Source organism: Engraulis encrasicolus, chromosome 16 (genome assembly GCF_034702125.1).
Source record: "Engraulis encrasicolus isolate BLACKSEA-1 chromosome 16, IST_EnEncr_1.0, whole genome shotgun sequence".
Classification (NCBI taxonomy): Eukaryota; Metazoa; Chordata; class Actinopteri; order Clupeiformes; family Engraulidae; genus Engraulis; species Engraulis encrasicolus.
Window position 1 is genome coordinate 40,951,432 of NC_085872.1, and position 27,317 is coordinate 40,978,748.

General features: G+C 44.0%; 2 protein-coding genes across 2 annotated transcripts; both read left to right on the forward strand.

Moving 5' to 3' along the window:
- LOC134466096 (actin nucleation-promoting factor WASL-like) lies at positions 1-830 on the forward strand. Its single transcript, XM_063219993.1, has 2 exons — positions 1-16; positions 399-830. The coding sequence occupies exons 1-2, from the start codon at positions 1-3 to the stop codon at positions 809-811; spliced, it is 429 nt and encodes a 142-aa protein (XP_063076063.1). The 3' UTR covers positions 812-830.
- A 2,189-nt stretch (positions 831-3,019) lies between these two features.
- On the forward strand, positions 3,020-26,792 carry dok7b (docking protein 7b). The gene is made up of 15 exons (XM_063219625.1): positions 3,020-3,118; positions 3,238-3,283; positions 4,767-4,997; positions 8,696-8,896; positions 12,567-12,686; positions 17,314-17,433; positions 18,902-19,878; positions 20,555-20,629; positions 22,724-22,772; positions 22,972-23,060; positions 23,415-23,487; positions 23,849-23,917; positions 24,104-24,184; positions 25,158-25,325; positions 25,579-26,792. The coding sequence occupies exons 1-15, from the start codon at positions 3,065-3,067 to the stop codon at positions 25,713-25,715; spliced, it is 2,490 nt and encodes an 829-aa protein (XP_063075695.1). The 5' UTR covers positions 3,020-3,064; the 3' UTR covers positions 25,716-26,792.
- Positions 26,793-27,317: the final 525 nt, after the last annotated feature.

Sequence of the window (27,317 nt, forward strand, 5' to 3'; positions counted from 1 at the left end):
ATGACTGTGGTTAGAGGTGGGCTCTTTAGAGGCAGCAGTGTTCAGTTTAATAGCCTTGAAATCAGACTTTTAAAGCATTATCGACAGAATAATGGGAAGCATTGTAAAAAAAAAAAAAAGTACAACGGACAGTCCCAGCTGTCAATCAGACCTTGTCATTAACGTATGATTATAAAGTGACGAGGTAATTTGGAGCTAATATCCACCCAGAGTTCAGTCAGCTCTATCACATGAACTCATGCATTCTCTCTCTTCTCTCTCTCTCTCTCTCTCTCTCTCTCTCTCTCTCTCTCACACACACACACACACACACACACACACACACACACACACACACACGCACACATGCACACCTATACTTATTTGATGTAATTCTCCCATACACTCACTCTTTTCAGGCAAAGGCAGGAGGCAGCAGGAAGAGCGCTCCAGGGGCAATAAGCCCTCCCAACACAAGAGGGCACCATCCTTACCTCGTCCTCCTCCACCTCCTCCTCCACCTCCTCCACCACCAGGGCCTCCCCCACCCCCGCCCTGCAGGACCCGGTCCCGTGAGCGACCCAGGAAGAGCTCGTCATCGGCAGGCTGTGCCCTGGACGTGGACCGTGTCTACTCGGAGGCACGGGGCAGGAGACAGCGAGACTCTGAGCTGGGTCCTGGGATGGAGGGGGTGATGGGGGACCTGCGAGGCCGAAGGGGCCGCACAAGGGCTGCGGTGTACCAGACCTCCGACCTGCCCTCGCTCATACCACTTCCAGCCCAGCCAGACAGCCAGGCCGACAGGGGCAAGCCCAAGGCCACCTTTGTGTAGTGTTGAAGGAGGATCACAAACACATAGCAACCCACAGCAGCCATGCGCAGCATTTTTTTTCTTTCCAGGTGCCTTGTGGATGTACCTATTCACTATAATCATGTGGTCAATGCAAAGACTTGTGCAAAGTTCACTTTGTGAGTGCAAAGGGTGTTATGGGTGCAGCTAAATACTTTCATAACAACCTGTTTGGTATACGTCCATTTGCACATTGTACAATCAAAACATTTTGTTAAGTTTTATTACATGACATTTACAGTGCTCTTGAATACAGCTGGCATAATTTTGCACAAAGAAGATAATAACTAAGATATAGGCCTAACTAAGTAGCACCAGTACTTCTGAGTGCTAAGCGAACTGAAACTTTTTAAAGTAGTAACCTCTTTCTGAGTGATAAATGAAAGCAGGCTATAACAGAGTCATTACATGGAGTCAGGAATTGAAGGAAACATTCGAAATGATAAATTAATCTCACATTTATTGCTGAGAGATTGGAGTTGGTTGCCTCATATCACTGAGGAGCTGACAGTTTTAGAATAATACCAATTTATCTCCCTGTGTTTTCATTCAGGGGTGCCGAAAATGGGGGACAAAGAGGACAATTGTCCCGGGCCCAAGAAGAGAGGGGCCCAGAATTGGGTCCTCATTACATTGTATGTATTGAAAGGGGGGCCCTTTCAGATGGCTTTGTCCTGGGCCTGGCCAAAGCTGTCAGTGGCCCTGTGTTCATTAGTAGCTATTTAGCATTGATTGTGTGTAACAGTCTGGCCATCAAGGCACAGAGTCACACACAACTCAGATGCTGTCTTCAATAAGTAGCACTCAGCAGAATGCCTCAGAGGTTGGAGGAAAAGAAAAGCGAAGATGAGGAATACGGTTACAGAGTTAAGCTCACACGCATTTTCTGGCCTATAAAGTAATAGGAGGAAGAAGCGGAGAAGAGGGGAAAGTCCCGGAGTCCTGGGGCTGTCTAACAGTCCTGCAGTTGTCTTTGTTTACTCCCTCGCACATTTGTCAAATTGCATTTTTTTGTGTGGTTTTGGCTCATTGTCCTTCCTGTATACTGTATACTGTGAACAATCACTTGGATACAAACCAGACCAACAGTTTGATGCTCAGTCATTTCATTTGCAACATAACTAAGTAGCAACTAGTTAACATTTCAAGGTCCACATGTTCCCCACTTACTGCCTGTATAAATGACATAAGATGGGTTAAGCACAATACATAATGTATTAGGCGTGTATTCACAAATGTCTTGTACTTCGCCAATAAGGCCTTTATTATTGATATATTCAGACGATGGGCCTAGTACACCCTTGATTTTGCTTTACACGTCTTATAAGTCACTTATACAAACAGTAATTGGGCATGTATTGGTGGCTAACGTGAACTCAAAATAAAGTGTTACCACTATAGATGATGGTAGAATGTGGAATCTTGTATTTTGATAAGATACCTAAGTTGCTCTGGTTCACCTTCTTAGATTCACCAGCATTTGGTAACACAGTAACACAAACAGTACATCTCACCATTTTTTATGAAATAAATTAAATATTGTGATTCCATCATGTTGAGTAATGTCAACAATGTGATTAAAGAAGATGTTGATGAACGCAGTTATTCATTTTGTGTCATTTCTGCTTTTGGATTTAATTAACAGCCAAGACACACGATACACAATATGGTATACAGTAATTCACAGTGGGTTTATGTGTCGGCGTGTCACAAATATTCACATAGCCCAAATGAGAGTTTCTATTACTAGTGCCTCAGTGCAGGCCACATGTTTAAGTGAGACTGTAAAGAGGAGATAGATTCTTGAAATAGCTGGCAAATTTTGAGTCATTAAAGTTTAATTCAATTTAGGGCCTTTAAAACAAACACAGGGACACGTGCTGACAACTGGTCTAGCTGTGGAGGGTTGAGGGCGCCCTGTGTGTGTGTGTGTGTGTGTGTGTGTGTGTGTGTGTGTGTGTGTGTGTGTGTGTGTGTGTGTGTGTGTGTGTGTGTGTGTGTGTGTGTGTGTGTGAGAGAGAGAGAGAGAGAGCGAGAGAGAGAGAGAGAGAGAGAGAGAGAGAGAGAGAGAGAGAGAGAGAGAGAGAGAGAGAGAGAGAGAGAGAGAGATTGGAGTTGGGGGCCTGTCTACCACCAGTGAAGACAGCTATTAAAGTTATTTTGAATGTGACCCCCTCAGTCTCTAGCAGAGTAGCGCCGCTGACCGCACACAGCTGCTCGGAATCATGACAGAAGATGACGGATACCGTTGTCGTGGAGGGCCAAGTTAAACTTCGAGATGGAAAGAAGGTCTCAGTGCACTATGAAGACGATTTATTGTGCCCTTTGTCGATTGGAAACGTGGGAATAGTGTCGAAATAACTTGTTGTGTCTTTCTTTTTTGTATTTTTTAATGTTCTTAAATCCAGTGGAGGAACAGATGGGTCGTTTTGAGGAAACCGTCTCCAGTCGCAGGTATGGCGCCAACTTTTAGTTTTAGTTTGATTAACAGGTAACCGAGATTAAACGTATTTAACATACGTTTAGAGTTTTTGGTAGGCTATATGCTGCGTGGTACTGAAGCTAACCAGGCTAAGTGGCGCTGTCGCTATTTTGTGAATGAAATAGATCTTTGGCATCCAAATGCTGAAGCTCGAATTTCATTCTTTGCACGTGGGTCAAGTGCACTTGGGATTCACGAATTTATGATATCCTGAAGAGTGTAATAACATTGCATTTCAATATTCGTGGCGATATCTTGGTGATATCTGGGCCCACTCATATAATTAACAACAGCAGTAAAGCGCACGAGACTTACAGACTAGTACCAACGTGTTGCCAACCACCATGGACCACCATGGAACTACAAAACATTTTGTGTAAACTGTGTGTATAATCAATCTTTATATATACAAAACTGCCCAACCTGGGTGGTCTTCTTTTACGCATGGTTTTACGCATACCTGTCTATGAGCTGTCAAATCCTGTCTGGTCTTACATAATTAGTGTTGATAGTCAAAACACACACACACACACACACACACACACACACACACACACACACACACACACACACACACACACACACACACACACACACACACACACAAATACCTTGTTGCAATTTAATAATTTAAACCACAGCTGTTTAGTCGGATCAGGGCCCTTGCCTGTTATGGCAGCTGTTCCTCTTCGCTCGGAGTTTATTAGCGGTATTTGCCAAGATGACGTAGTAAAATCTCCAGTATCATGACGACGGTGTGACTAATGCACTTGCGTGTTTTATCAAGCCTTTGGACAGAATTACAGTATCGTTTTAAAGCACTTGCTCTTCCTTGAAAATACTGTATGTTATTGCGTGTTTCATTGTTTTCTTAAAATTGCTTGTGGGTTACATGGTCAATCTGTTACATGTTCTCTTAAATATCCTACTCCTCTGAACAAAGACCTCTATAGCAGTGATTCCCAACCTATGGGCCGGGGCCCACTGGTGGGCCCTGAAGGTATACCAAGTGGGCCTGGAAATAATATTCTAAAAATGATAATCACATTTTGGTGTGTGTTGCTGCTGATTTATGTGAGTTTTATTCGTAATCGGGTCAGAGGTGGGCCCCGAACATTTGTGACAATTTCGAGTGGGCCCCAAGTTGGAAAAGGTTGGGAACCCCTGCTCTATAGATTAGAGAGATTTGAGTGGAAATTTCGCACTAGAACACTGGGAGGAAAAGAGAGCTGTTAGGTTAAACCACATTCCATGTCATGCAATATGATTCAAGTTGATCTATGAGTGCCTGGTTTCAAATTAAATACAACCCCTATACAGTATGTATCAATTTAACAAAACGTTTTCCTTTTGCTGTTTGCCCTCAGTAAGCTGTATAGAGCTTTAAAAACCCTAATAGTCAAACAATTTCCATGTATTTGTTGTGACTGCACTTCTTCTCCTGTCTTGTTTCAGACTGTCTGTCTCTTCTGGTGTACAAGGACAAGGCTGAGAGGCACAAGGGTCACCGTGAGCGCAGCTGCCTCACACTGGGGGACATCTGCGGCCTGGAACCCGGCCTGAGCTACGAAGGGGTGGGCTACACGCTAGCCATCGTCAGCCTCACACAGTCAGTGCTGTTGGGCTTCGACAGGCGGGAAAACCTCCTCGCCTGGGACTTGCGGATCCGCTACAGCCTGGGAGAAGGTGAGATATGCTGTGTTGGGGACAGGGTGATATTGTGTGGTGTAATGTATTATATTTGTGGGGATGTTTGCTTGTGAGGAGAAAGTACTGTAGGCCTTGGTCCGATTGACCAGTGTCGTTGGTGTGTCCAGGCCATGGACATGACAGGGGAACCTGACCACGACCTCTGACTCTCTCTGTCTGTCTCTCTCTCTCTCTCTCTCTCTCTCTCTCTCTCTCTCTCTCTCTCTCTGTCTCTCTGTCTCTCTCTCTCTCTCTCTCTCTCTCTCTCTCAGTCACAGTCACACAAAAATACAAAGTGTAGGCCCCTCTCAGCATTCACAGGTTCGGATTTGAAGCAGGTGCTGTGTTCTGTTTTCGGAGCACATGGGTCATTCAGCAACCCAGCCTTGCAGACGTGTTTAAGTGGCACTTTGATGCTCATGTTGCAGACCTTTGTTGTGCCTCTTCAACACCCCTGTTATGTTAGAACATGTCACATATCGGCCTCCTGGGTTGTAGAGCTTGCGTGTTGGTATACGTGACTGTGTGTGTGTGTGTGTGTGTGTGTGTGTGTGTGTGTGTGTGTGTGTGTGTGTGTGTGTGTGTGTGTGTGTGTGTGTGTGTGTGTGCGAGCGTGCACTTGCATGCGAGCGTGCTCAGGTCAACCCATACCACCCAGGTCCTGTGAGCAACAACATGAGATGCAATCGTGCTCCAGCTCATGAGAACGCTCTTAAAACGGGCTCCAAGGGATTTAAATAATGCTTGTCAAATGTGTTCACAATAAACTGATTATTATCAAAGCTGGAATAGGAGATAGCAAAAACAATATACGTAGGTTAGTACTGTGCAATATCTCGTATTAATATTGTGATATCAATATTGCTGTCAAACAATATCAAGTTCATATTATCGATTTCAAACGTCAGTCATTTTTCTATACTGTCAAAAGGTAGGTTACGCTAAGCGCAATGCATTCCCCTCCACTTGAGCCATTGTGAGCACAAAGCAGACTTGCTACTACCCAACACTCATGCAGAACACCACTGTGTGTTTCTCTATGGCCCTCCACTCCAACTGCTGAAGGGAGGGAAGATTGTGAATTGTTTAGCACAATTGATTTGTTTTTAAAAGAAACATTGTCTAAAATGATTGTGATATCAATATTTACTGAAATAATCGTGATATTGATTTTTCTCATAATCGAGCAGCCATAATATAGGTTATACTTATCGTGTCTGGTGATGGTTGCTGATGCTTCAGCAAATGTCATATTCCTTTCCCTTGTACAATGCAATGCATCTGAAGCCTTCCTTCACTGCTTTATAGAGTCTTTGTCCTAAATGTTTAGCTTCCGAAAAAAATTCTGGCCCCGGTATGACTCCAAGTTTAAGCGTTTGAACGTAGTTTGGGAATAATTTCTTATTTATGTATTTATCCGACACAGGTGAAAAATGGGCCTACCAATTTAGCTGTTAGGGCCATTTTGCACCTGTGTCTTGTGAATGCAGTGACTGTATCAAAAACAACAGTGGTTGCATGGGTTTTTGCCATCTTTGTTTCAGGCTTTTTTTCACATAATGGAAGGCATAATTTGACACTTTCTTCTACTAGTCTTAGGAAAGGGAAATGACACATTTTCAAGAATAGTGGTAAATCTTCTGCCACAACTGTAAACATGCAGTTCAGGGTCCAGGGTGTCAATGAGCTATGATACATAGATGCAGAGACCAGCCTTCCCCTTTTTCATACCCGTGATGATGGAGTTGTTCGTCAACATCTGTTTACCTTCTTTTGTTTTTTTTAAAGATGATTGTTTACTGACTTGTAGCAGAAAAAGACAGATGACAGATTGACTCCAGTGCGACGGTGTGCGATAGCTCATGGCTTGTATTGGTTCCATCAGTCTTACACTAGATGCTGCACACACAGCTGTCACTTCTGACGCTTGATCAAGGATGTCATCAACAATCTTTCACCTTTCTGCTGAACTTGCTGTGCACTCAATACCAAATAGAACTACTTGAATTGAGATTGTGTGTTTGTTTGTTTGTGTTTATGCAAGTGGTGTGCATTGGCACTGCCCTCACGATTCGATTCGATTATGATTCGGGAGGAAGCGATTCGGGAGGAAGCGATTCAATTCGATTCAATTCTAAGATGCATTGCAATGCATTACATTTCTACTGAAAGCAAAGCAAATGTTTCATCAGTCATGATGAGGCAATACAAGTAGTCAGATACTGAGCAACATTTTATTGGCTGTTTTCTGTTTCAGTCTTGCAGTTTTCAATGCTTTGAAGTGTTTTTATTTAATTTAACATTCATTTGCTCCTGAAATATCCACGGAAGTAATTGAAACTTAAAAAATGTGCCGCATCGATTCTGGAACTTGCCGCATTGAATTGAATCGTCCATGCCCCGCATTGCATTGCATTGCCGAATCGATTATTGTTGACACCACTAGTTTATGCCATTCTTGTGTGTGTGCGTACGTGTGCTTGTGTGCATGCGAGCGCTCGTGTGTGTGTGTGTGCTTGCATGCATAAGTGTGAGGGTTTTGTGCAAGTGTGCTTTATACGTTAAGAATGATGAATGGTCCTTGTGGTTTCTCATGGCGTGGATGCCATGTTACACTGTAGACTGTTATGGAGATCAATCAGCTGCATCATCCACTGCACCTGTTGTAAAGTCTTACAGGTCATTTTTTAAACAGTCACACAAGGATTCTCCAGGTTAATTTGTTAGATGATGCGGTGTAGGCAGATGGGTAAACAAATTGAATGGATTGGTGGTGCAGAAAGGCAGGCCTCAAAAATCCGGTTTTGACACCATGAAGTGAATTCAGTCCTTAGATTGTAGCAAAGGCAAGGCTACAGGCTTGTCTTAGAGGCTTGGTTTCATGACACTACAGCAAGCATCTTTCAGTCTATCTTCACAGAATCTTTGTTGTGTTATTTTTGTAGGTTTTCTATGGTGTTTTTGTGTATGTGTATGCAATATGACATTAACATGTAAGGCACACTGCATATGAATAATAGACCAATATTGACTTGAGAAAAGGAAAATAATGACAGATGAATCAATGTATGTTAGCTGAGGCAAAGTGGGCATGCTAATGTATATTTATGTTGGAAATGCTTCCTAATGGCATCATTCATTTGTCCAGTAATCAAGTAATATTTTAACAAAATGTCACCACCCAAATGATTAAAAACTGACAGGGATGCAGACAAATTATATGGAATGTTCAGGCTATTGATTTAGTGTTATTTTTGCCTCACACATTTCCCAGACATTACAATCATTTATATTGTTGGACTCGAGGGAAACAATTGACTTCCAATATTTACCTTCCACCCTTTCCGGTAGTAGGAGGAAAGGAGACAATCTACACAAACGCATCGATTTTTGGATGGCTCATCATTGATGCCGAAGCACATAGTCAATTCTTTGGTCTCTAAATACGTAACAGAGTTACTTATTGTATTGCATGTGTATTAATGTAGAAGATACACAACATTCATGGAGTAATTTTCATTAAAACATGGGCATGGGGCTACATAATGAAGTTTATGTGAGAATGTATAGAAGTAATTAGATTTTTTTTTTACAATGATTCATTTCATTTTGAGTATCATTCTTTACAGATTGTAAAACGATTAAAATTTCTGAGATTTCCCTGTAGATGATAACCCAAACTCTTTGTCTCTCAGCCCACAGGTTCAATGTGCATGTCCTCCCAGGGACAAAGCTAGACAGTGGACCAGCCACACTACATTTGTGCAACAACCTGCTCGTCATCACCAGGGACCTCCCACCTGTTGTTGCTGGCCAATGGAAACTGTCTGATCTGCGACGCTACGGAGCAGTGCCCAATGGCTTCGTGTTTGAGGGCGGGACACGTTGTGGCTCCTGTAAGTCTCACTCATTTGACTGCTTATGTTTCGCAAAAAAGGAAACAGTGGAGAATACTGAACACTGAATATAACATGACGATGGCTAATAGCACCACAAGGTCAAGTTATTTATGGATACCACGTGTGTTCTGGGGTTTAGTTAAGTAGCTGATTAGCTTCCCTTTCCTTCCTTTATGTCTCTTCTTTAATGTATTATTCATATCAGTCCTTTGTTTCTATCCCTCAAGGGGCCCAAGTGTTTCTGCACAGGTTTCTGCCTTTCATGTGAAAGCAGGTCGCGGTGAAATCAGTTTCCCTCACATTTTGCGTGCGACACATGAATCAGGCCCCCACTGTGCCATTCCAGACTACCTGACTCACTCCGCAAACAGCTGTTCACCATTTGCTACAGTAGCTCTCCTCCCCACCTGGCACCAGCACCACTTCAGCCCATCCAAGACTGTCGCCAATACAGAGAGATAGATAGAGAGAGAGAGAGAGAGAGAGAGAGAGAGTGTGTTTTTCGATCAGAAGCTGCCTAAATTAATTTGTCGCCTGCCTAATCTGTGACATTCAAAATATCTGCCAAGTGTCTGCCGGACCCTGTTTGGTATTTCAGGAACTCGAGGCAGTTTTTTAATGCATTTACGGAGTGGCGTCGGGGTGTTCAGGCCCCATGCCAACTAGGCTGCCCATAAATATGCCCTGCCGGATGCCTGCGCCAGCAGCCAGACTACGTGGTCACGGGCCATTGAGTTGCAGAGTAACTGCATTTTGTTTTTTGCTTACACCTCTTCCTCTTGCTGAAACAAGTCCTCTTAAATCTGCCAACAACCATGCCCTTAAAGCCGGTGACTGAGAGAGTGATCTTAGTTGTTTGCCGCTTGTTGCAGTGAAAATGTCAGCAACAGAGATAGCTTTAATGAAGCTTCAGCTGTGGGAGAATTGTATTGGGCTAATAATATACGCAAAGGGAAATTGGAATTCTACTTCATTTGTTTCCGCCATTACTCTCTCAGTTTTGCTCTAGGGCCGTGTAACTGAAGAGATAGCCTTGAGGCACTTCATTAATAACAGTAGTTAAAGCTAATACTGAAGATAGTACACTAATGACCTTTGATTGGGGAAGAATAGCACGCCGGCACCAAGTTTAATTACAGTGATCACTACATTATAATGATTAGGTCATTACTGGATTTTAAATGGATGTGGTTCAGGAAGAAACAAACTTCTAGTCAATTACTGAGTCAGGGAAAACCCTAGCACACAACAACTGCACACCTAACCAAGGTCCTCCAGGATGCAATAATGCAGTGCGGTGCCTGGAAGGTAGAATTTCAATAAGTTCAACAGTTTAAAGTAATGCAGGTGTGTGGCCGGCCGCTAAGGTACACTTTGAAAAGTAACTCCACCTGCCTCTGCCTCTGCCTCTGCAGGCAGCCTGCAAGTTTTATTGTGCTTCGATTGAAATTGAAAGTGTCAGCAAGTTGAATCTGAATGGTTTTACGTTTCACTACATTTGGCAATAAGTCAGCTGGACTTTTACGAAGAATGCTTTGTGTGCCCTTTTCTCACCAAACTATTTTTTATCTAGAAGTACAGCAGTTCATTTATGCCAATGGTTGGAAGGCAAAAGCAAATTGAAAAAAAGTGCGAAATCCAGCTCCTGGCAAAACATCCAGAGCTAACTCCTTCTTTGAAATCAGAGTCTCTCCGGACTTTCCACAGCGCGGTGGGAGAGTAATTTGCACCTGTGCTGGAGAATGCCTTTCTCCTGAAGTAGGCATAATCCCGGGTCAGACGTGCCATCATTTTGTGGCAGGGGTCAGAGGTGGGAAGGATTTCCGTTACAGTGAGTCATCCGGCCCAAACCATTTAAAGTCACGCACCGCACAATCTACCATATAACGCCTCTACTGTACTGCAGCCTCTGCTCCTGGCAGTGATGCAAAACTCCACAGTTCCGGACAGTGTGTGTACTGTATGGTTAGGGGTGTGTGTGTGTGTGTGTGTGTATCAAGAGAGAAAAGTTCATCCAGGCACTCCAAGCACAGTGTGTGTGTGTGTGTGTGTGTACGGTAGACTTCTGCCCCTCCGCCATACCTCAAGCCACCACCATTCTGAGTCATGACATTACTGCGAGGGGTGCAGGAAAGGGGGGTGGCCTGAGTGTCTCCTAGTGTCCAGTTCGCTCTTACTGGGCAAAAGTGTGTGTCGTCGTAGTCACTATGTATCACAGGTTTTGAAGCCAGAAGGACCTCTGTGGTTTTGCCAAGAGATGGAATGTGATCAGTGGTGAGTTTTGACGTTGGTCCAGACACGCTTCCACAAGCTACTTAATGCCCCGGCTGTCTCCGGGAGCTGAGGAGGCGGGGTGCCACGGCGATAAGTCACAGAGGATGGTCGACCAGCTCCAGACAGATCCAACGTCAGGCCCTCCACACACCCCTCATCAGATATCAGATTATCCCTCTATCGTTACCTCTGTCCAGCAGTTTATCTCCTCAGCTGTTACAGTGTGTGTGTACAGTGTGTGTGCGTGCGTGCGTGCGTGTGTGCGTGCGTGCGTGTGTGTGCATGTGTTTACACTTAAGTGTGTGTATATACAGAGACAGAGAGAGGAGAGAGAGAGAGAGAGAGAGAGAGAGAGAGAGAGAGAGAGAGAGAGAGAGAGAGAGAGAGAGAGAGAGAGAGAGAGAGAGAGAGTTGAAAAAGGGAAAGCCATAAGAGCGAGTCATGCTAACGTATAACATTCCCCCGAAGTGCAGCTTTGCGGAGGTGCCACAGTGACTGCCCCAGCGTCTGACCTGTCACCCTGAGCTCCTCATGTGCGTGGCTGGGGCTCCGGTAAAGCAAACAGCCCCGCACAAATTCATGTGATTAACACAGACATGGAGCGGGCGAACACAGCATCTGTCAGTAGAGACACAACGCTGCCACCTTGTATTTATAGATTATGTTTATGAATTATGAAACCCCAGTGCATGAGATGTTTGGGCTATTTCGGTGCGCCTCTGTTGCTCTCTATACCTCTCAGTGTCTAGAGAGGCTTAAAGGGCCCTATATTTACCCCCATCAAAGGTTTCCACTGACCTTCCATGGCCTAACCACACACAACAGAAAATCAAAGCAACTAACGAACCCACTGAAATGAGTGGCTTTAGAGCACACTTGGACTTCACTTGTTTTTTTGTCTTCCATCTTGAGCTGCATATATTCTGTCTGCATGAGGAGGGAGCCAAGCCAATGCCTATTTGTGTAATAGTGAAATGACACTGCTGGCGTGGGGTGGGCACATGCTGAATGTTAAAATAAAATGTGTGCGTGTGTTTTGTTTTGTTTTTTTGAGGGAGACAATAAATCAATGAATGTGTTATTGTTTTGTGTGTTCCATTTTAGGCTGGGTGTGAAGTAATCTACAAAGGTCTGCTGCTCTGTTGGTGCATGGCTGTTCATGTCTTTTTAAATATAAGATAGCTTCTTTTGTGTGCAATAGTAACATTTAAATCTCTTTGGCTGTGTCTGATATTGGGATATAGCATGCAGTAGAGTCTAATTAATTTCAATCTGAATTTATCTCTGGGAGAAACAGAAACATGCGAAAGCTGACACTCTATTTCTCTCTCTATCTCGATCTCATTTTGTCTCTTTTTCTTTTTCTCCCTCTCACTCTCTCTCCCTCATTTAGGGGCTGGAGTTTTCTTTCTTGCCTGTGCAGAAGGAGAGCAAATTAGTTTTCTGTTTGACTGCATCGTTCGAGGCATCTCTCCTAGCAGGAGTCCATTTGGATTGCGGCCTGTGCTGCCAGGTGAATATATCTCTGGGTTTTTGCTTGCTTCGTGTGTGTGTGTGCGTGTGCGTGTGCGTTTGTGTTTGTATTTGTGTTTGTGTTTGTGTGTCTGTATCGGTTTGTATCTACGTGGACAAAGTGTGTTTGTCCATACTGGCTGCTAGACATTCTTTAGCTGTCAGTGCCAACATCAATATGTCTCAGCATACTCTTTGTGTGTGTGTATGGGGGGAGAGGGGTGTTCGGCATTGAATATTTACATAAACAGTTCTGAATTCGTACAGAACAGAGCAAGAGAATAATTTTCATACCTCACCTCCCCTTCTCTCTCAGACGCGCTCTCGCCACCTCGTTTGATTCCCTTTACTTGCTGTGACTAAATTAACGTAAAAAGTGTTCATTTATCAAGGCCTGCCAGGCCCTGTTCGCAAGACCATGTTCCGTGACAGCAGGGGCTCGCACTCCCACAGATTGTTCCGAAAATCAGTCTCCAGACCCCAGCAGGTCTGATGCACAGCGGCTAAATGTAGAGGAGCAGTGCAATTGTACATATGCCACCATTAATAAAAGGAGCTATAGCCATTAAAATGGTAATGAGTCCGGAGAAAAGACCATATTCCGCTGAATATTAATAAGCCTACCTCCAGATGTACTACTGGGGGCTGAAGTGGGCCCTACTAGACCTTATCGTTTTTTGCTGAAGTATTTCACAACTTAGGTGTACCTGTAATGTGCTTGCGAGCGATATGAAATCTCTACCCAGACATCTCTTAGTCACTTGGTTTCAGTTCACCACTCGTACAGAATTAAAGGGGTCTCTTTCACCAGCCTGTTCTACTGTACATTTTTCCCATCATTTTTTGTGTCACCAGAAGAATGGAGGCTTTTGTGAAGTGTTCTTTGGCCACACAGCAAGGTAGCGGTTAGTCTTTTTCAACTGAGACATTCATGGCTGTAAAAGTGCTATAATTAGGCATGGAGAGGAGAGGGGCACTGCAACGCTTGAGGCCCTGACATAGCAAGAGGTCCTGGCATAAGTTACAAGGGGAGATAGGAAATGAGAGAGGGAGAGGGTGTGTGTGTGTGTGTGTGAGAGAGAGTGTGTGTGTGTGTGTGTGTGTGTGTGTGTGTGTGTGTGTGTGTGTGTGTGTGTGTGTCTGTTTGTGCGTGCGTGGGTGCGTGTGTTTACTAACACATTTGATACGTTAACACATAAACAAATTCTTAAACAAAAATGTACCAGCTAGTCATTTATGTAACTCCAGCCTGCCTCCAGTTGAGCATGGGAAGTCACAGCTCTTGTAGAAAAGATGGATCCAATCCTAATCACATGAGAGGGTATCACTCGCCAGAGTTGTACTGGGTGAAAATATTGGTTAGATTTATTTACACATCAGTCACCTGCTTTACAGTTTTTCTCAATTGCTTACACACATTTTTCGGAATCAGTTCTCGAATTCTCAAAACTCTACACACAAATCTCCAAACCTCACACACAACGGGCAAAACTCCTCACTACCTCTGAAAAATGCACGTCTTGTCTCAAAACAATGTACTCTCTTCTAAAAAGGTCATTTTGTTCTCAAATGACACACATAAGCAGTCATTTTAATACACTCTTATGTGAACCATTGAACACTAATATGCGCAAGGTAAAACTCTATACTCAACTTGAAACACAGTAGAAACTTATTTTCTTCAGTGTTCTACTTACTAAAGAGGGTATTTTGCTGTAGTAAAATACTGAAATATTGTTTTTAGACTCGAAGTACACAGATGTGTATATATTTTACATATTTTTCTGACATTTAAAAAATTGCACTAATTTATTGTAAAATATTGGGTAACCACATGAAAGTGATGTCTTGTATAACATATTTTTGAGTTCAAAAACTAAACAAATGTGTTTTCTCCTTGCATCCACTCATTTTTCATCAATATGACATGCAATATGTGTTCTTATGGGGTTATGATTTCAGATTGTAAACCGGTATGAAGAGAGTTTGCCCATGTGATGAGGAAGTGAACTTAGTATGGCAGTTGATTTTAGTATTTTGAATGACAGTGTGTTCAATGCGACAACCAGGGTTTTTCTTCATGAAAATTGTGTGTAATCCAGAGAATTGTGTGTAGTGGTTTGAAAAGAGTGTGTTTTAAAACTGAAATGTGAGTGTAAAGAAGGAATTGTGTTTAGTGTTCAGTGACATTGGTTAGGAGAGTTGGGAAATAGGTGAGATGTTCCGAGAATTGTGTGTGAAGTACCAGAAATTGTGTGTAAGCAATCGAGAAAAACTGTAAGTGATTCAACCTTGCCAATGAATAAGTCATTAATTCCAACTTCGCTGTTACATACAGTACATGCATGCTTGGCTCCAGTAGTTGGAAGTGATTTTGACTGAAATTGCTCTGAGCAAAATAGTGACAGTAAGTGGTGGTGGTGCCACATGAAGGTTGCCTTACATAATCAAACACAATAATGTTGGATTCCAAGCTGTTGACAAGCAGGATTTTCCGCGTCACCATTTTCATATCAACTTAACACAATGCTCTTTGTTATTTTCAGTTCAAAACACAGGAATATATTTTTCTCCTTTGTAATCATAGCAAAACAAATTTGCTCAGTGCAGCTGATGTATATGAGTGCAGAGAATAGAACATTCCTATCTCTGTTTTTTGATGAAATTATTCCGACGGTTTGTGCACCTTGGGGTGTGTTTTAAAATGACCTCCTACATATTTATTGCGACTCAACATTATTCACTTTGCTGTAGAAATGCATCGTAAGATTACACAGGGGAGGGAATGGGAGGTCTTGGTTTGGGGGCATCGGTGCGATGCGGGGTCAGTTGTTGTGCATGCAACTAATTTGTCATGGTGCCGTGTTGTGCTGTGTGAGGTGCAGAAATAGTGGTGGTCGAGTAACACTCTGTACCCGGCTCTCTGTCTGTACTCCAGGAGCAATGGTCCCTCTTGAGCTGTAGTTTGGCATGCCAGCCTGACAGGCCTGGGGGGCGGGGGATATAAATATCTGGCCCCAGCCATAAACTAAGACGCTTCAGATGAGATCTTTTTTCAATTTCACCTCTCTCTTTCTCTATGTCTCTTTCCCTCCCTCTCTCTCTCTCTCTCTCTCTCTCTCTCTCTCTCTCTCTCTCTCTCTCTCTTTATACCTTAGTTTCTTTTTTACTGACCTCAGCGCTTTTCAGAGTTTGAGCGCGAAAGTGATAAATCAATGTGTGTTAGTGGTCAATGCATAGCCATCTCTTCCTCTCTTTCTAGTTGTACTTAACGGTGTGCCTCCCACCCTCCATCTCTATCTGGTCGCTCTGCCTTTTTCTCATTATTTCCAACTGCCGAACCTCCCGAATGTATTTCTTTCTCTTTCTTTTACACACACGTGGAGAGTGCACGCACACGCACACACACACACACACACACACACACACACACACACACACACACACACACAGGAACCTCCACTTGTATTGTTATTATTGTTTATGCCCTACTATGGCCATAATCACATACATTTTCACCATGACATTGATTTAGTGCCTTTGTTCAGCCTCACACCTGTAGCGGAAAAATGACTTCACAATGGAACTAGGTATTATGGAGAACAATAGAGATGGAGAGAGAGAGAGAGTGAGAGTGAGAGTGAGAGTGAGAGAGAGAGAGAGACAGAGAGAGAGAGACAGAGAGATAGAGAAAGATTGAGTGTGTGTGAGAGAGAGAAAGAGAGAGAGAGAGAGAGAGAGAGAGAGAGAGAGAGAGAGAGAGAGAGAGAGAGGGAGAGAGCGAGAGAGGGAGAGAGAGAGAGAGAGAGAGAGAGAGAAAGAAAGAAAGACGGTGTGTATGTGAGAAAGAGGGACAGAGAGAGAGATGCCCAGTGACTACGATGGTAAAAGCCAGTGAGTAAGTGTAGGCCATGTTCCGTGTTCTCGAGGGCATCAGTGGCGATGACACAGACTTATGAATGTGCCCCAGTGAGTCCCCTGAGTCCGGTGTCCACACAACCACTGCACTCATTTCCTTTCCCAGGTGCTATGGGAGAACAGAACATAGCCCTGCCTTGCCTGCTGGAAACCCAACCTCCCTAAACATTTGATTGTTTATCACGGCAAACAGCTGAATGGGTAGTTTAATAACTGTTGGCATTAATGTGCTGCCCCGGGGAAAGGCTCCCTAATTGTGTTTGTAAACCTTTTAAATAGTTTGTGTGTGTGTGTGTGTGTGTGTGTGTGTGTGTGTGTGTGTGTGTGTGTGTGTGTGTGTGTGTGTGTGTGTGTGTGTGTGTGTGTGTGTGTGTGTGAGTGCGTGCGTGCGCGCCCGTCTGCCTGTCTGTCTGTGTGTTTATGAGTGTGTGATGTGTATGTGTTTGGGTGGGCTGTGTGTGCATGACTTCATGTGTTTGTCAGTGCGTGTGTATCTGTGTGCCAAGTTGTGTGTCCATGTGAGTGTGTGTGTGTGTGTCTGCAGGTGTGTGCATATACCCCTTCCTGTGTCTGTGTTTGTTTGCACGCCCGTTTACATCCACAGTGCTTATTGCGGATCCAAACAGCTGGCAGGTTTGGTTTTCAATCATAAAGTGTTAGTTTTTACAGCTGCTAGTAATCGCGGATCTAATTGTCGTTGCTCCCCGCAGATGCCAGCAGCAGCAGCAGCAGCAAACAGTGTTCCTCTGAGGAGCGCATCCAGCAGGAGGCCATCGAGCTGGAGAAACGCCTCAGCAGACTGTCCACCTGCAGTCGCCAAAGTAGCACAGGTAACGCCACACACACACCCCACCTCCTCCTGCAGAGCTCTGATGGAGCCTTGTACACAAGCAAGCACTGTTCTTCCAGGTGTGTTGAATTTTGCCACATGCACATAGCAGCATAGGTAAGAGACCACACACCACAAGCGTGACCATCTGTAAGCTTGAACTCAATTATTATGCTTTTGTGATCAACTTTTAGCGTCAGCTCAATTGTTTGGTGCTACATGTTGCAAGGATATGGGAACACCAGACGGCCACACAACCCATCATACCTCCCTCCAGCAGTGCTTTAATGGGGCCCTGTACTCGGGCATTAGTAATTGTTGTCCAGGTGGAATACACTTTGCAACCTGTGCAACACAGTGGCTGTCAGTAACCTCACATGCTAGTTATCATAGAGTAGTTCCTATGAAAGCCAAAAGCTTGAAAGCTCACCTGGGAAACCTCAGCGCCCATTGTAATTGTGACACAGCACTCCACAGCACACTGCACACAACGAAATTGCATTCATGCCTCGCCCGTGCAAGGGGGCAGCCCCGAATGGCGCCCCCAATGGAGCAGTGCGGCAGGACGGTACCATGCTCAGGGTACCTCAGTCATGGAGGAGGATGAGGACTGGTTAATTACTCCCCCCCCCCACCAATCTGGCGGGTCGGGAGTCAGACCGGCAACCTTTGGGATACAAGTCTGACGCCCTAACCGTTTACCCCATGACTGCCATGACTATGTAGTGAAACAATTGAAAACGATCAGGATTTCACTGGTAAAAAATAGCAGCACTTTTGAATACGCATGCATGTTGCACGGGTGAGGCATAAATGCAATTTTCGTTGTTTGCAGTGTGCAGTGTTCACTTGTGTGCTGTGGAGTACTTTGTCACAATGACAATGAGAGTTGTCAATGGGCTTAAAAAATGTTTTTAAAAAGGATGTGTAGATTTCGGTCTTAGTTATTACAGTAATTATGGCCATAGAGTAATGAGGGACATCATACTGGCTTGACGATACCCCACATTGATACTATATGACAGTGTTGCAATTTGTTTAAAAAAAAGTTGAATGCCATTGGAGTGTATTACGATGCTATTTGCTGCAAAATGGAAACACATTATTTTGGGAAATTGCATATGACCTTCACTTGTGAATGCTCTTTTGCAAAATGAGGTCATTGCTATAACTCTGTCTATCATAAACGTCCAAACCTATTACATTTTCAATCCCGCATTTTGACTTGCAAATCAAATATGCAAAGTCTGTCCTCAGTGCCAGGGCAGCTGAATGATTTTTTTTTTAATTAGGAAGGGAAGTAAAGCCTGAAATATGTAAAGTGGCACTGGCTGTCAAAAGGTCATTCTGGTCCCTGTGGGGCCGCCAAACAGGGTGCCCTTGCTGGCTATGCCCTGTGCGTTGTCGCCTGGCCCTGCCGCGTGGTCGTTGCCCTAATTCTTGTGCTTGTGCTTGTGCTTGTCTGGCAGCCTCCACCTGCAGCTACAGCACGTCCACGGCGGGCGATGACTGCAGCATGTCCAGCTCCTCCTCGGAGGCCAGCCACTCGGACGCCAGCCTGGGGAGCCGCCTGACGCTCTGGGCCGAGCCTTCCAAATGCCCCACGCCGTCGGGCCTCTCCTCGTCCGGCGCTGTCTCGCGCATGTCCACGCCCATCCCGAGACGCACGCTCACGCCGTCGCTGAGCGCGGACGACCATCTTTACGCCGCCGTCATGAGCGGGACGGTGGGCCCTGCCCCTCCTCTGCGCCCCTCCTCCTCCACCTCCTCGTTCCGGCTGGAGCGCGCGCGTGGGCTGCAGGACGCCGGGCGCCAGAGCTCCACGGACAGCGGCATCGCCACCACCGGCAGCCACTCTTCCTACTCCGGAAGCTTCTCCTCGTATACGGGCAGCCTGGATATGGCCACAGGCGAGGCCGAGGACTTTGGCTCGTTGCTCAGCCTGCCGTCCACCCCCAGTCTTGCCCCCACCATTACCAGCCTGAGCCACACTGCCCTGGAGCCCATCTCAAGCCCCTGCTCCTACTCCTGCCCCGTCCCCACCCCTATCAGGCCCGCGCCCACCCCCGTACCCTGCTCCCTAAGTGGCTCGGAGTACCAGGTGCCCCCCTCACCTGGGGAGCTAGAGCAGCCCCATCAGCAGCCACCACAGCTGCGGGACCTGCCCTGCTACGACACCCCGAGGCGCCTCCTGGTGGCCCAGGGCGCACCCACAACAGACTCGGGAGCAGCACTCAGCACGTCATCTGGTTCTCAGGACAGAATGCCAGGGCTACAGGAGACCCTGAGTGAACCCAGACAGTCCCTATCCAGTCCACCGGCCCCTGAGGCAAGCAGTAAGTCTTCCATGCTGTCCTTGGCTGGCTCGTTGAAGAGCCTCTTGTCCCCTCCACAAACGCCCCCACCTACTGTCCCAAACACGTGCCCAGTGTGCAGAACAGCAAAGGTGAGCACCTCATCAGCACCGCACCTTAATGACTCATCTCCCAGAATATTTGCTTCAGCTAGTTGTTTTACAGCTTTAACATTTCGCCCTCCTTCCATGCTAATTAATAATTATACATTTAATGGTACAGTAGTTATAGATATGCATTCTGAGCATGCAGCACATTAAATAGACCATTCGTGAACACTTTCTATGTTAATGTCTTCTGTGATGTGTGAACCATCTGTCTTTCTGAAAGCCTTTTCTAGGATGTGCAGTCATTCATGCTGTTATTCATGCTCGTTTTTCGTGAGGTCTTTGAAACAAAACAACTTAAAAGACTATGGGTTTAATGGAATCATGAATTAATTAATACAAAAAATATCATTGAAAAATATTCCTTTAAACTGCTTTCATCTTAAGATATAAAGTTTTCAGCAATCGCAAAGATTTGCCAGAGCATTCAGCCGGAAATGACAATGATGCTAGTTAGAAATTATTAAACGAGGAAATTGTTTATTTTAAACAGTGTTCCCCCAGCAACCTATCCTCTTCATCTTCTTGATGAGTCTGGCGATCTGTGAAGAGTTTATTGCATTTTGTTCTTAACTGGGATGCTATTGATGTTGTTGTGAGATGGTGGCCCAATTTCTCCCAAGTCATTGACCCAACAGACAATTTGATTTCCTTCTCACAGTGCAACCATCTATTTGATACTACCTACATCACACCGGAGCAGTGGTTGTCAGCTAGGAAAAAGTGTTTCACACAGGTAAGAGCTGTGTTGGCTAGATGTACTATGCAGTTGCCTGATGTGTGAAATTGTTCGTCAGTGGTCCTCATGCAGGAACAACACACGTTTGTGTTCTAGCATAGCTGCTAATGCACGTCTTGCTTATTACTTCCTCTGCCAAGGAGATTGATCGCATTGGTTTGTCCGTTTGTCTGGCTGTTTGTCTTTGTCTGTCAGCAGGATAACTCAAAAAGTTTTGAACGAATTTTGATGAGATTTTGTGGAGTTGGAAATGACAAAAGGAAGAAGTGATTCAATTTTGGTGGTGATCCGGCTCTCTGGATCTTTTAAAAACATTCTTCACCATTGCGGGATAGGGTGAATTTTGACCTTAGGCTACAGTTTCTAAATTCACAAAAGCAAGGCAGAAAGACCTGAACTAATTAGGGTGTAACATAGTCAAATGTTCTATCAAACAGCTTTCTTGGCAGAGGTCTGCACTCTGAGTGCATTTCAAGTCAAGTCAATTCAGCTTTTATTGTCACTTTCATCATATGCACAAGACATACAAGGAAAAATGAAATTACGTTTTCTCTCTATACCATGCCAGGACAAGACATATACAAACTGACATAAAGTGCAGACAGGACTGGTAACAGTGATGGACTGGTAACAATGGACAATAATAAACAGTATAAATGAACATTTAACATTGAACATTTAACATTGAACATGTAACAAAGATAAGATAAGATAAATAAGAAGACACTACAATAAGACGCTACAATTTCTAGATACACTTCTAGATACACATCTTTTTTTCTTTTTTCGAAATACAGCATTACACAGGATAAGTTCTACTTTGAATACAGATTACACGTAATTACAGTAGACAACAGGCCTCAGTATACTGAACGAGTGATAGATGTACAAAAGAACAATATGCATATATATGAACCCTTTTAAGCTTGATGCTGCGTATCCGCTGCATTGACCTGCTAGGCGCCTGGAGCGACATAGACGCTGTTTTCAGGCTCTTGAGATTTGAGGGGTTTTTTTAATTTAAAATGTGGGTATGTTAGAGCTGAATGAACACATTTTAATGCAAGATCAGGGTCCTAGCTTTTAAATACAACTCACATTTCATGTTTTTATGTGCTTGAAAGGTGAAAAAGTGGATCGCACTCGGGTTCTTCTTTTCTTCTTTTTTATTTTGTATTTACATAGCAGCCGAAGTGTAGACAAACGTTTCGGCTGTTGCCTTCGTCAGTGTCTCAGTGTTTTTATGTGCCTCAGAGGCTGAGATATTTAGGTTCTTATAGGCCGAGGGTTAAATAGGTTAATGTTCCTGCATGATGTTCAAATTTTGTATTCAGAAATGATTGTTTTATTTTAATTATTTTGAAATGTGCTGCTTGCCTCTGTTTTCTGCTTCACAGCATTATCTACGTGTGCATGTGGTTTGAATGGATGGAAATGCTCTCTAACTGAGCATGAAGTAAACTGGCAATGAGCTGGGTTGCATTTCCTGAGGTTTAGCTTCACGGTGTATTGTGCCTTTGGTAATAATACTGGCAGTAAGACCTTGTACTTCTACACGTCTATTGTGGTGGGAACACACATATAAATGTAATCACCCACAGGGAGTCATGCTATGCACTGAATAATGGGTTGAGATGATGTGATCAAGAAATGCAGTCCTGGTTATTGTCCTATTTGGAGCCAATTTAGACAACAATGTAGCTATTATAGAGCAGCCCTTTTCCAGTTATGGTTTAAAACTAGCCTTTCAGATGTAAATTTGTAATAGTATTTTCCATCCTACTTTTATTTTTAAATGAGAATGTGACTGACAGGCCACCTAGTTTGCATGCAGGCACAACTATTAAATGGCATTAAATGAAATTCTTGCGATAACAAAAGGGTGAATCTTTGGCTCCTCATGCAGAAGAACATTACCAAAGGAAACTGGTAATCTCTGCGAACACCGCAGTTAATGTGGCAAATTACAGTGGTTGTAGCCCAGCAGAGAACAGACAGATGAATAATTCAGTTCCTCCTTAATATTCTGTAATTTGAAGTGAGCAGAACAGTCATGATACCACCTCATGTGTTTATGTGTCTGTCTTACAGACCACACCTTCATCACAACACAGCAGTTTACCTCCATCATCTTCACACGGTGAGTTTTTCCTGCTTTATATAAGAGCTGTGTTTGTCTGGGTTTTTAAAAAAAAGCTATTTGATATAGTGTTTTGTCGCTATGAAGGCTCATAAATGACCGTTTATAGCCATTCAAGACATCTACAGTACAATAATGGTTTGGCGATGCTTTAAACAGTGCAAATTGAGTTAATTGATGTTTCCTATTTTCCTGACAGTGGAAAGGATCCCAGGACAAATGCCGGCACTCTCTTCATCTGCTGCTGAGTATCTGGCTAACCTCCAACTGGCTCAAGGAACTCCAGAGGTAATGTTGGACTCAGTAAAACAGAAAGGACTTTATAACAAAAAAAACCTATGTACTGTACATGAATAGGGCAACTTGCATTGCACAGGGTCACGCTGGCATATTAAATACACTGATAGGAGATACACTTGAGTCAAAACACCTGTGTGGCAGTGTTACCTACTGTTTCTTTATTGCACTGATTTTCAAATGCTTAATTAGATCCTTCAGCCACAATATCTCACATCCCTCAGCCACCATATTCTTGGATTATCACTGGCTCAATAGCACTTCTCCAAGAGCGAAAGTGAAGTAGTGAACTGTACAGGGGACTGGAGGTTTCTCAAGTCGTAATAGGTGCTGTGTTTTGTACAGCTGGATGATCGGGGTCGCTACGAGCTGATGGGCAGCTACGCTCAGCTCCAGAGAACCTCCAGGGACTCTGAAGGTCTGTGGCCACATTGCATCATTATCCAGTTTTTATCGCCAGGCTAACATGAAAGTGGCACAAAAGATTGCATCTCTCGCTCTCTCTCTCTCTCTCTCTCTCTCTCTCTCTCTCTCTCTTCCCCCTGCTCCTGTCTTTTTTTCCCACCTCCTATGCATGTCTCCCTCTCCCTGTCTCTCTCCGTCCTCATCATCACATTCTCATATGCTTTCAACTCATGTCACCTTTTCACTGCTGGAGAGATATCCGAAGAGTTGCACACCGCTCCTCTCATAACTTCCCACCTCTCACACCTCCTCTCCGCCCTCTGCTCTTCCCCCTCCCCCCACCCCGTCCCTCTTCTCCACTCTCCACTCTACAGCAAGTTTTCTAGTGAGGTCTCCGTTTTTCATCAGCCCCCCGAGGCTCCATCGGCAGGCCTCCGTGAGCGGTAAGGACAGACCAGAACGGCCAGGAAATTGGATGCATAATTAGCGTGGTGTTGGAGGAAGTCGGAAAGATTCATACCTTTCATTACTTTTTATTGAGGCTTGTGCCGAAAAAAAGGATCAGTAAGAGCACTTGTCACCTTCAAATATGAAATGTTAATGTTTTTGTGTCGTACGGTTTCCCTCAGCGGAGGCAAAGGGAAACTACGAGCGGATGGCCTTAACCTCAGAGGTGCAGCCGAAGACTGACCCCCCATCTGGAGAATGTGGTGCGTTGTGAATTTTAATAATTTAGATCATTTAAAACTGTGCACATTTATGTAAAATGTTCCTGGGAATCTCAAATGAGAGCCCATATTGCAGTGGTTCAGTGCGGCATGGTGTGACATTGACTCATTAGCAAGTGGAGCGCACTTCAGATGGTGTCAAGCCTGCCCGAGGTCGCTTCTTTAAGCCGGTGAATCGATCACAGCACTGATGCGTGCCTGTTCTTGAGCACTTCATCTAAAGGCTGCTATATGTACACCGTCAATTTCAAGAAGTGATATCTATTTTCCAGTTAATAGCAATCATTGGAGACACTTTCTACACATACACTGTGAAGCACTAGCCCTCAGAGACACATTTCATTTTTTCACAAGTAACTTAACTTATAACTGAACTTATTTAAGGACACTTGTCCTGCTTTTGATGAATGACTTGTCTTCAAAAACGATTCCCAGGCAAATGAACTCCATTTAATATAGCTGTTGAGAACAGAAAACGACCAATGTGATGCCTCCAGGAATCCATATGTATTGGTGCTGTGTGCTGTTCATTGATGTGCATTACTCTGTAGATGTGCCCTCATGGGGAGATAGACCACCTCTACAAGTTAATAATAGGATGGATAATTCCACACGTAGGGGGAGAACTAGGGTGTGAAACCCAAGTCCCTTCTAATTGAAGAATCAATATAAGAGGGTTATCATGATAGGAGTGTGGTCTGACTGTTCTACAGTATTTCTGGACCATTGCCTGTATTACAGTAGCTATCAAATATTTTAGATTCCTATTTAACACTCTCTGGTTTCTCTAATGATTATCATTAGTTATTTGCTTCAGAATCCAACATCAGTACTAGCACACAGATATTATGTTGCAAACATCTTCGGTGTGTGATGCGGTGTGAAGTGGTGTGTGTGACATTATAATCACTCCAGACATACATTGTTGAAGGTGACTGTAATGGGGTTCTTGCAGGTGCAGCATTGCCAGCCCCGATGGACTCCAGAATGTCACCATTTGACAGGTTTCTTGGGGACAATGTCAACTACGTGAACATCCCAATCAGCCCAGCGGCGAGGAGACAGATCCACTACATGGAGCTCGACCTGCCAGATCTGCCGGACACAGCCGCTGCTGTCAGAGGTAACAACGGCCACACGACGCCGCCGCAATTATTTCCTGTTTACTATTTCCTGCTTACTGCGTTTCATTAATTGCCCTTTCCCCCAGCCTATCAACTCCTGTTGTTATTTTGCTCCCAGCAACGTTTAACAGTAGCAATCATTAAGTCACATGATGAGTGTCACAACGGCATGACTTCCTGTTTACGCTGCGGGTGTGTTTATTAGTCCTTGTTTAGCATCCTAACACAGATGTTGTTTGTTCTTGCTGACAGGAGGGGGCTCCACTAAATACGCCCAGATTGATATCGCTGCCACGGAGGCGGCCCAGAGAGTGGGCGCACAGCACGCGCAGGGCCGAGAGGAACGCCTGCAGGAACTGGAGCAGAGGAAGAGAGGGACGAACAACTAAGACACTTGCCCTCAGAGAGACAGTCACGCACACACACAGACGCACGCACACACTCATACACTAAGAAATGTTCCGCTTTCATTTTCGGACAAGGTTCAGATTGTAGGTTCTTGGACACTGCACAGGTACAATTGTGTAGTTTGAGACGCATTCACAGCATGCTTCAAGTAATCCATAGCACAGTAAACAACACTGGATGAAGTTGTTGCATGAATGACAGTTCACAAGTTCAGTCCTCGGTCAGTTACATTTTAACCCTGATTTTGATATGCGTTACACATTTGAGAAGTATGTGTAAAACATTCATAAGCTAAGCTTGTAAAAAAAACGTGTTTAAGACCCTTGCCTGCCTGTGGACATGCGCTCAGGCAGGTGGTAATGGCGTGGTAATGAGAGATTCTCATCAGTAGGCTTCGTTGAGACAGTATTGGCACCGAGATGCTGGTTTTCAAATTACCACCTGGCCTGCAGGCAAGCTCAGCCTTCAGATTGCAGATGTCACTGAACTGCCCTCATATGTGAGCTCTTGCGTTACCCAAGCTTTACAAGACCCGCTTTAGCCTTGAACAGAACTGTGTTTGTACTTCAAGGATATGCATGATCACATGCTTGTACTTTGCAATAATCACAGCTGAGCAGTAGTGTTGAAATCTGTGTATGTTCTCGCGAGTATGTGTGAAGGGTGAAGGATTATGCTGCATTCATACTTTTTATACAGTTAAAACATAAAGCATTGTCATATATGCAGTTGCATGGACTGAAGCAATACTCCTTTATATCATATTTTCCATTTATATTTCAAAGTGTGTGCTTTGAGCAGGATTTATATTTTATGACATGGATTCCAATGTTTATTGTTATTAATAATTAATTACCTGACAAGGATGAATGACTGACTAGGTTGTTTATGTGAGGATGGGGCCTATACAGCGTATGCGGACTGCTTCTTATATGACCAATGCTGACTTCGACGATTTATTGGTTCAAAGTTGTACAGAGGAAACTTGGAAGCTGTATATTTACCTGACTATATTGTCACATTATTTGTATTGTATTAAAAGATTATTTATCTATTTGAAGTCCATCAATGATTTCAAGGCATGTTTTAACCTTTACATTTACCACATTAATGACAATTTAAAATTATACACAGATTTCATATCCAACAGGTATATATTCACTGCAGTTAAACTGTTGAGACATGGTGTCTGTTTTCTACTCATTTACAGTATTAATCCCACAATCTCTCCAGGAATCAAACTGAGCATTCTTTGTAATATCACACAGTGGTCTTAGTAACTGAAGCCAGTACAACACAGGGCTTAAACAGCAAATCGTTCATAACCATGAAGATGTAAATAACACATCATCCCAAAAAATGCTTAATATGTGTTACCATTGCTGTAGGTGTATTACAACATGCTTGCACTGTGCAGGGTGTGATATGATATCCATCTCTGTCCCCGAGACTGCAAATGAGTCTACAGTCCAAGGCAATCGAGTCAGTCAGTAGGACTGAGATGTTTCTTTCATCAAGACGTGTAGCCCCCTCCCAAGTCTACTAATGACGATCCAAAGAGAGACTGACTGCCAAAGAGGATT

Coding starts and splice junctions, on each gene's coding strand:
- dok7b (XM_063219625.1), top strand. CDS start 3,065: ATGACGGATACCGTTGTCGTGGAGGGCCAAGTTAAACTTCGAGATGGA. Junction 4,998..8,695: donor CCGCTACAGCCTGGGAGAAG/GTGAGATATGCT, acceptor TTTGTCTCTCAG/CCCACAGGTTCAATGTGCAT. Junction 22,773..22,971: donor ACCTCCATCATCTTCACACG/GTGAGTTTTTCC, acceptor TTTTCCTGACAG/TGGAAAGGATCCCAGGACAA.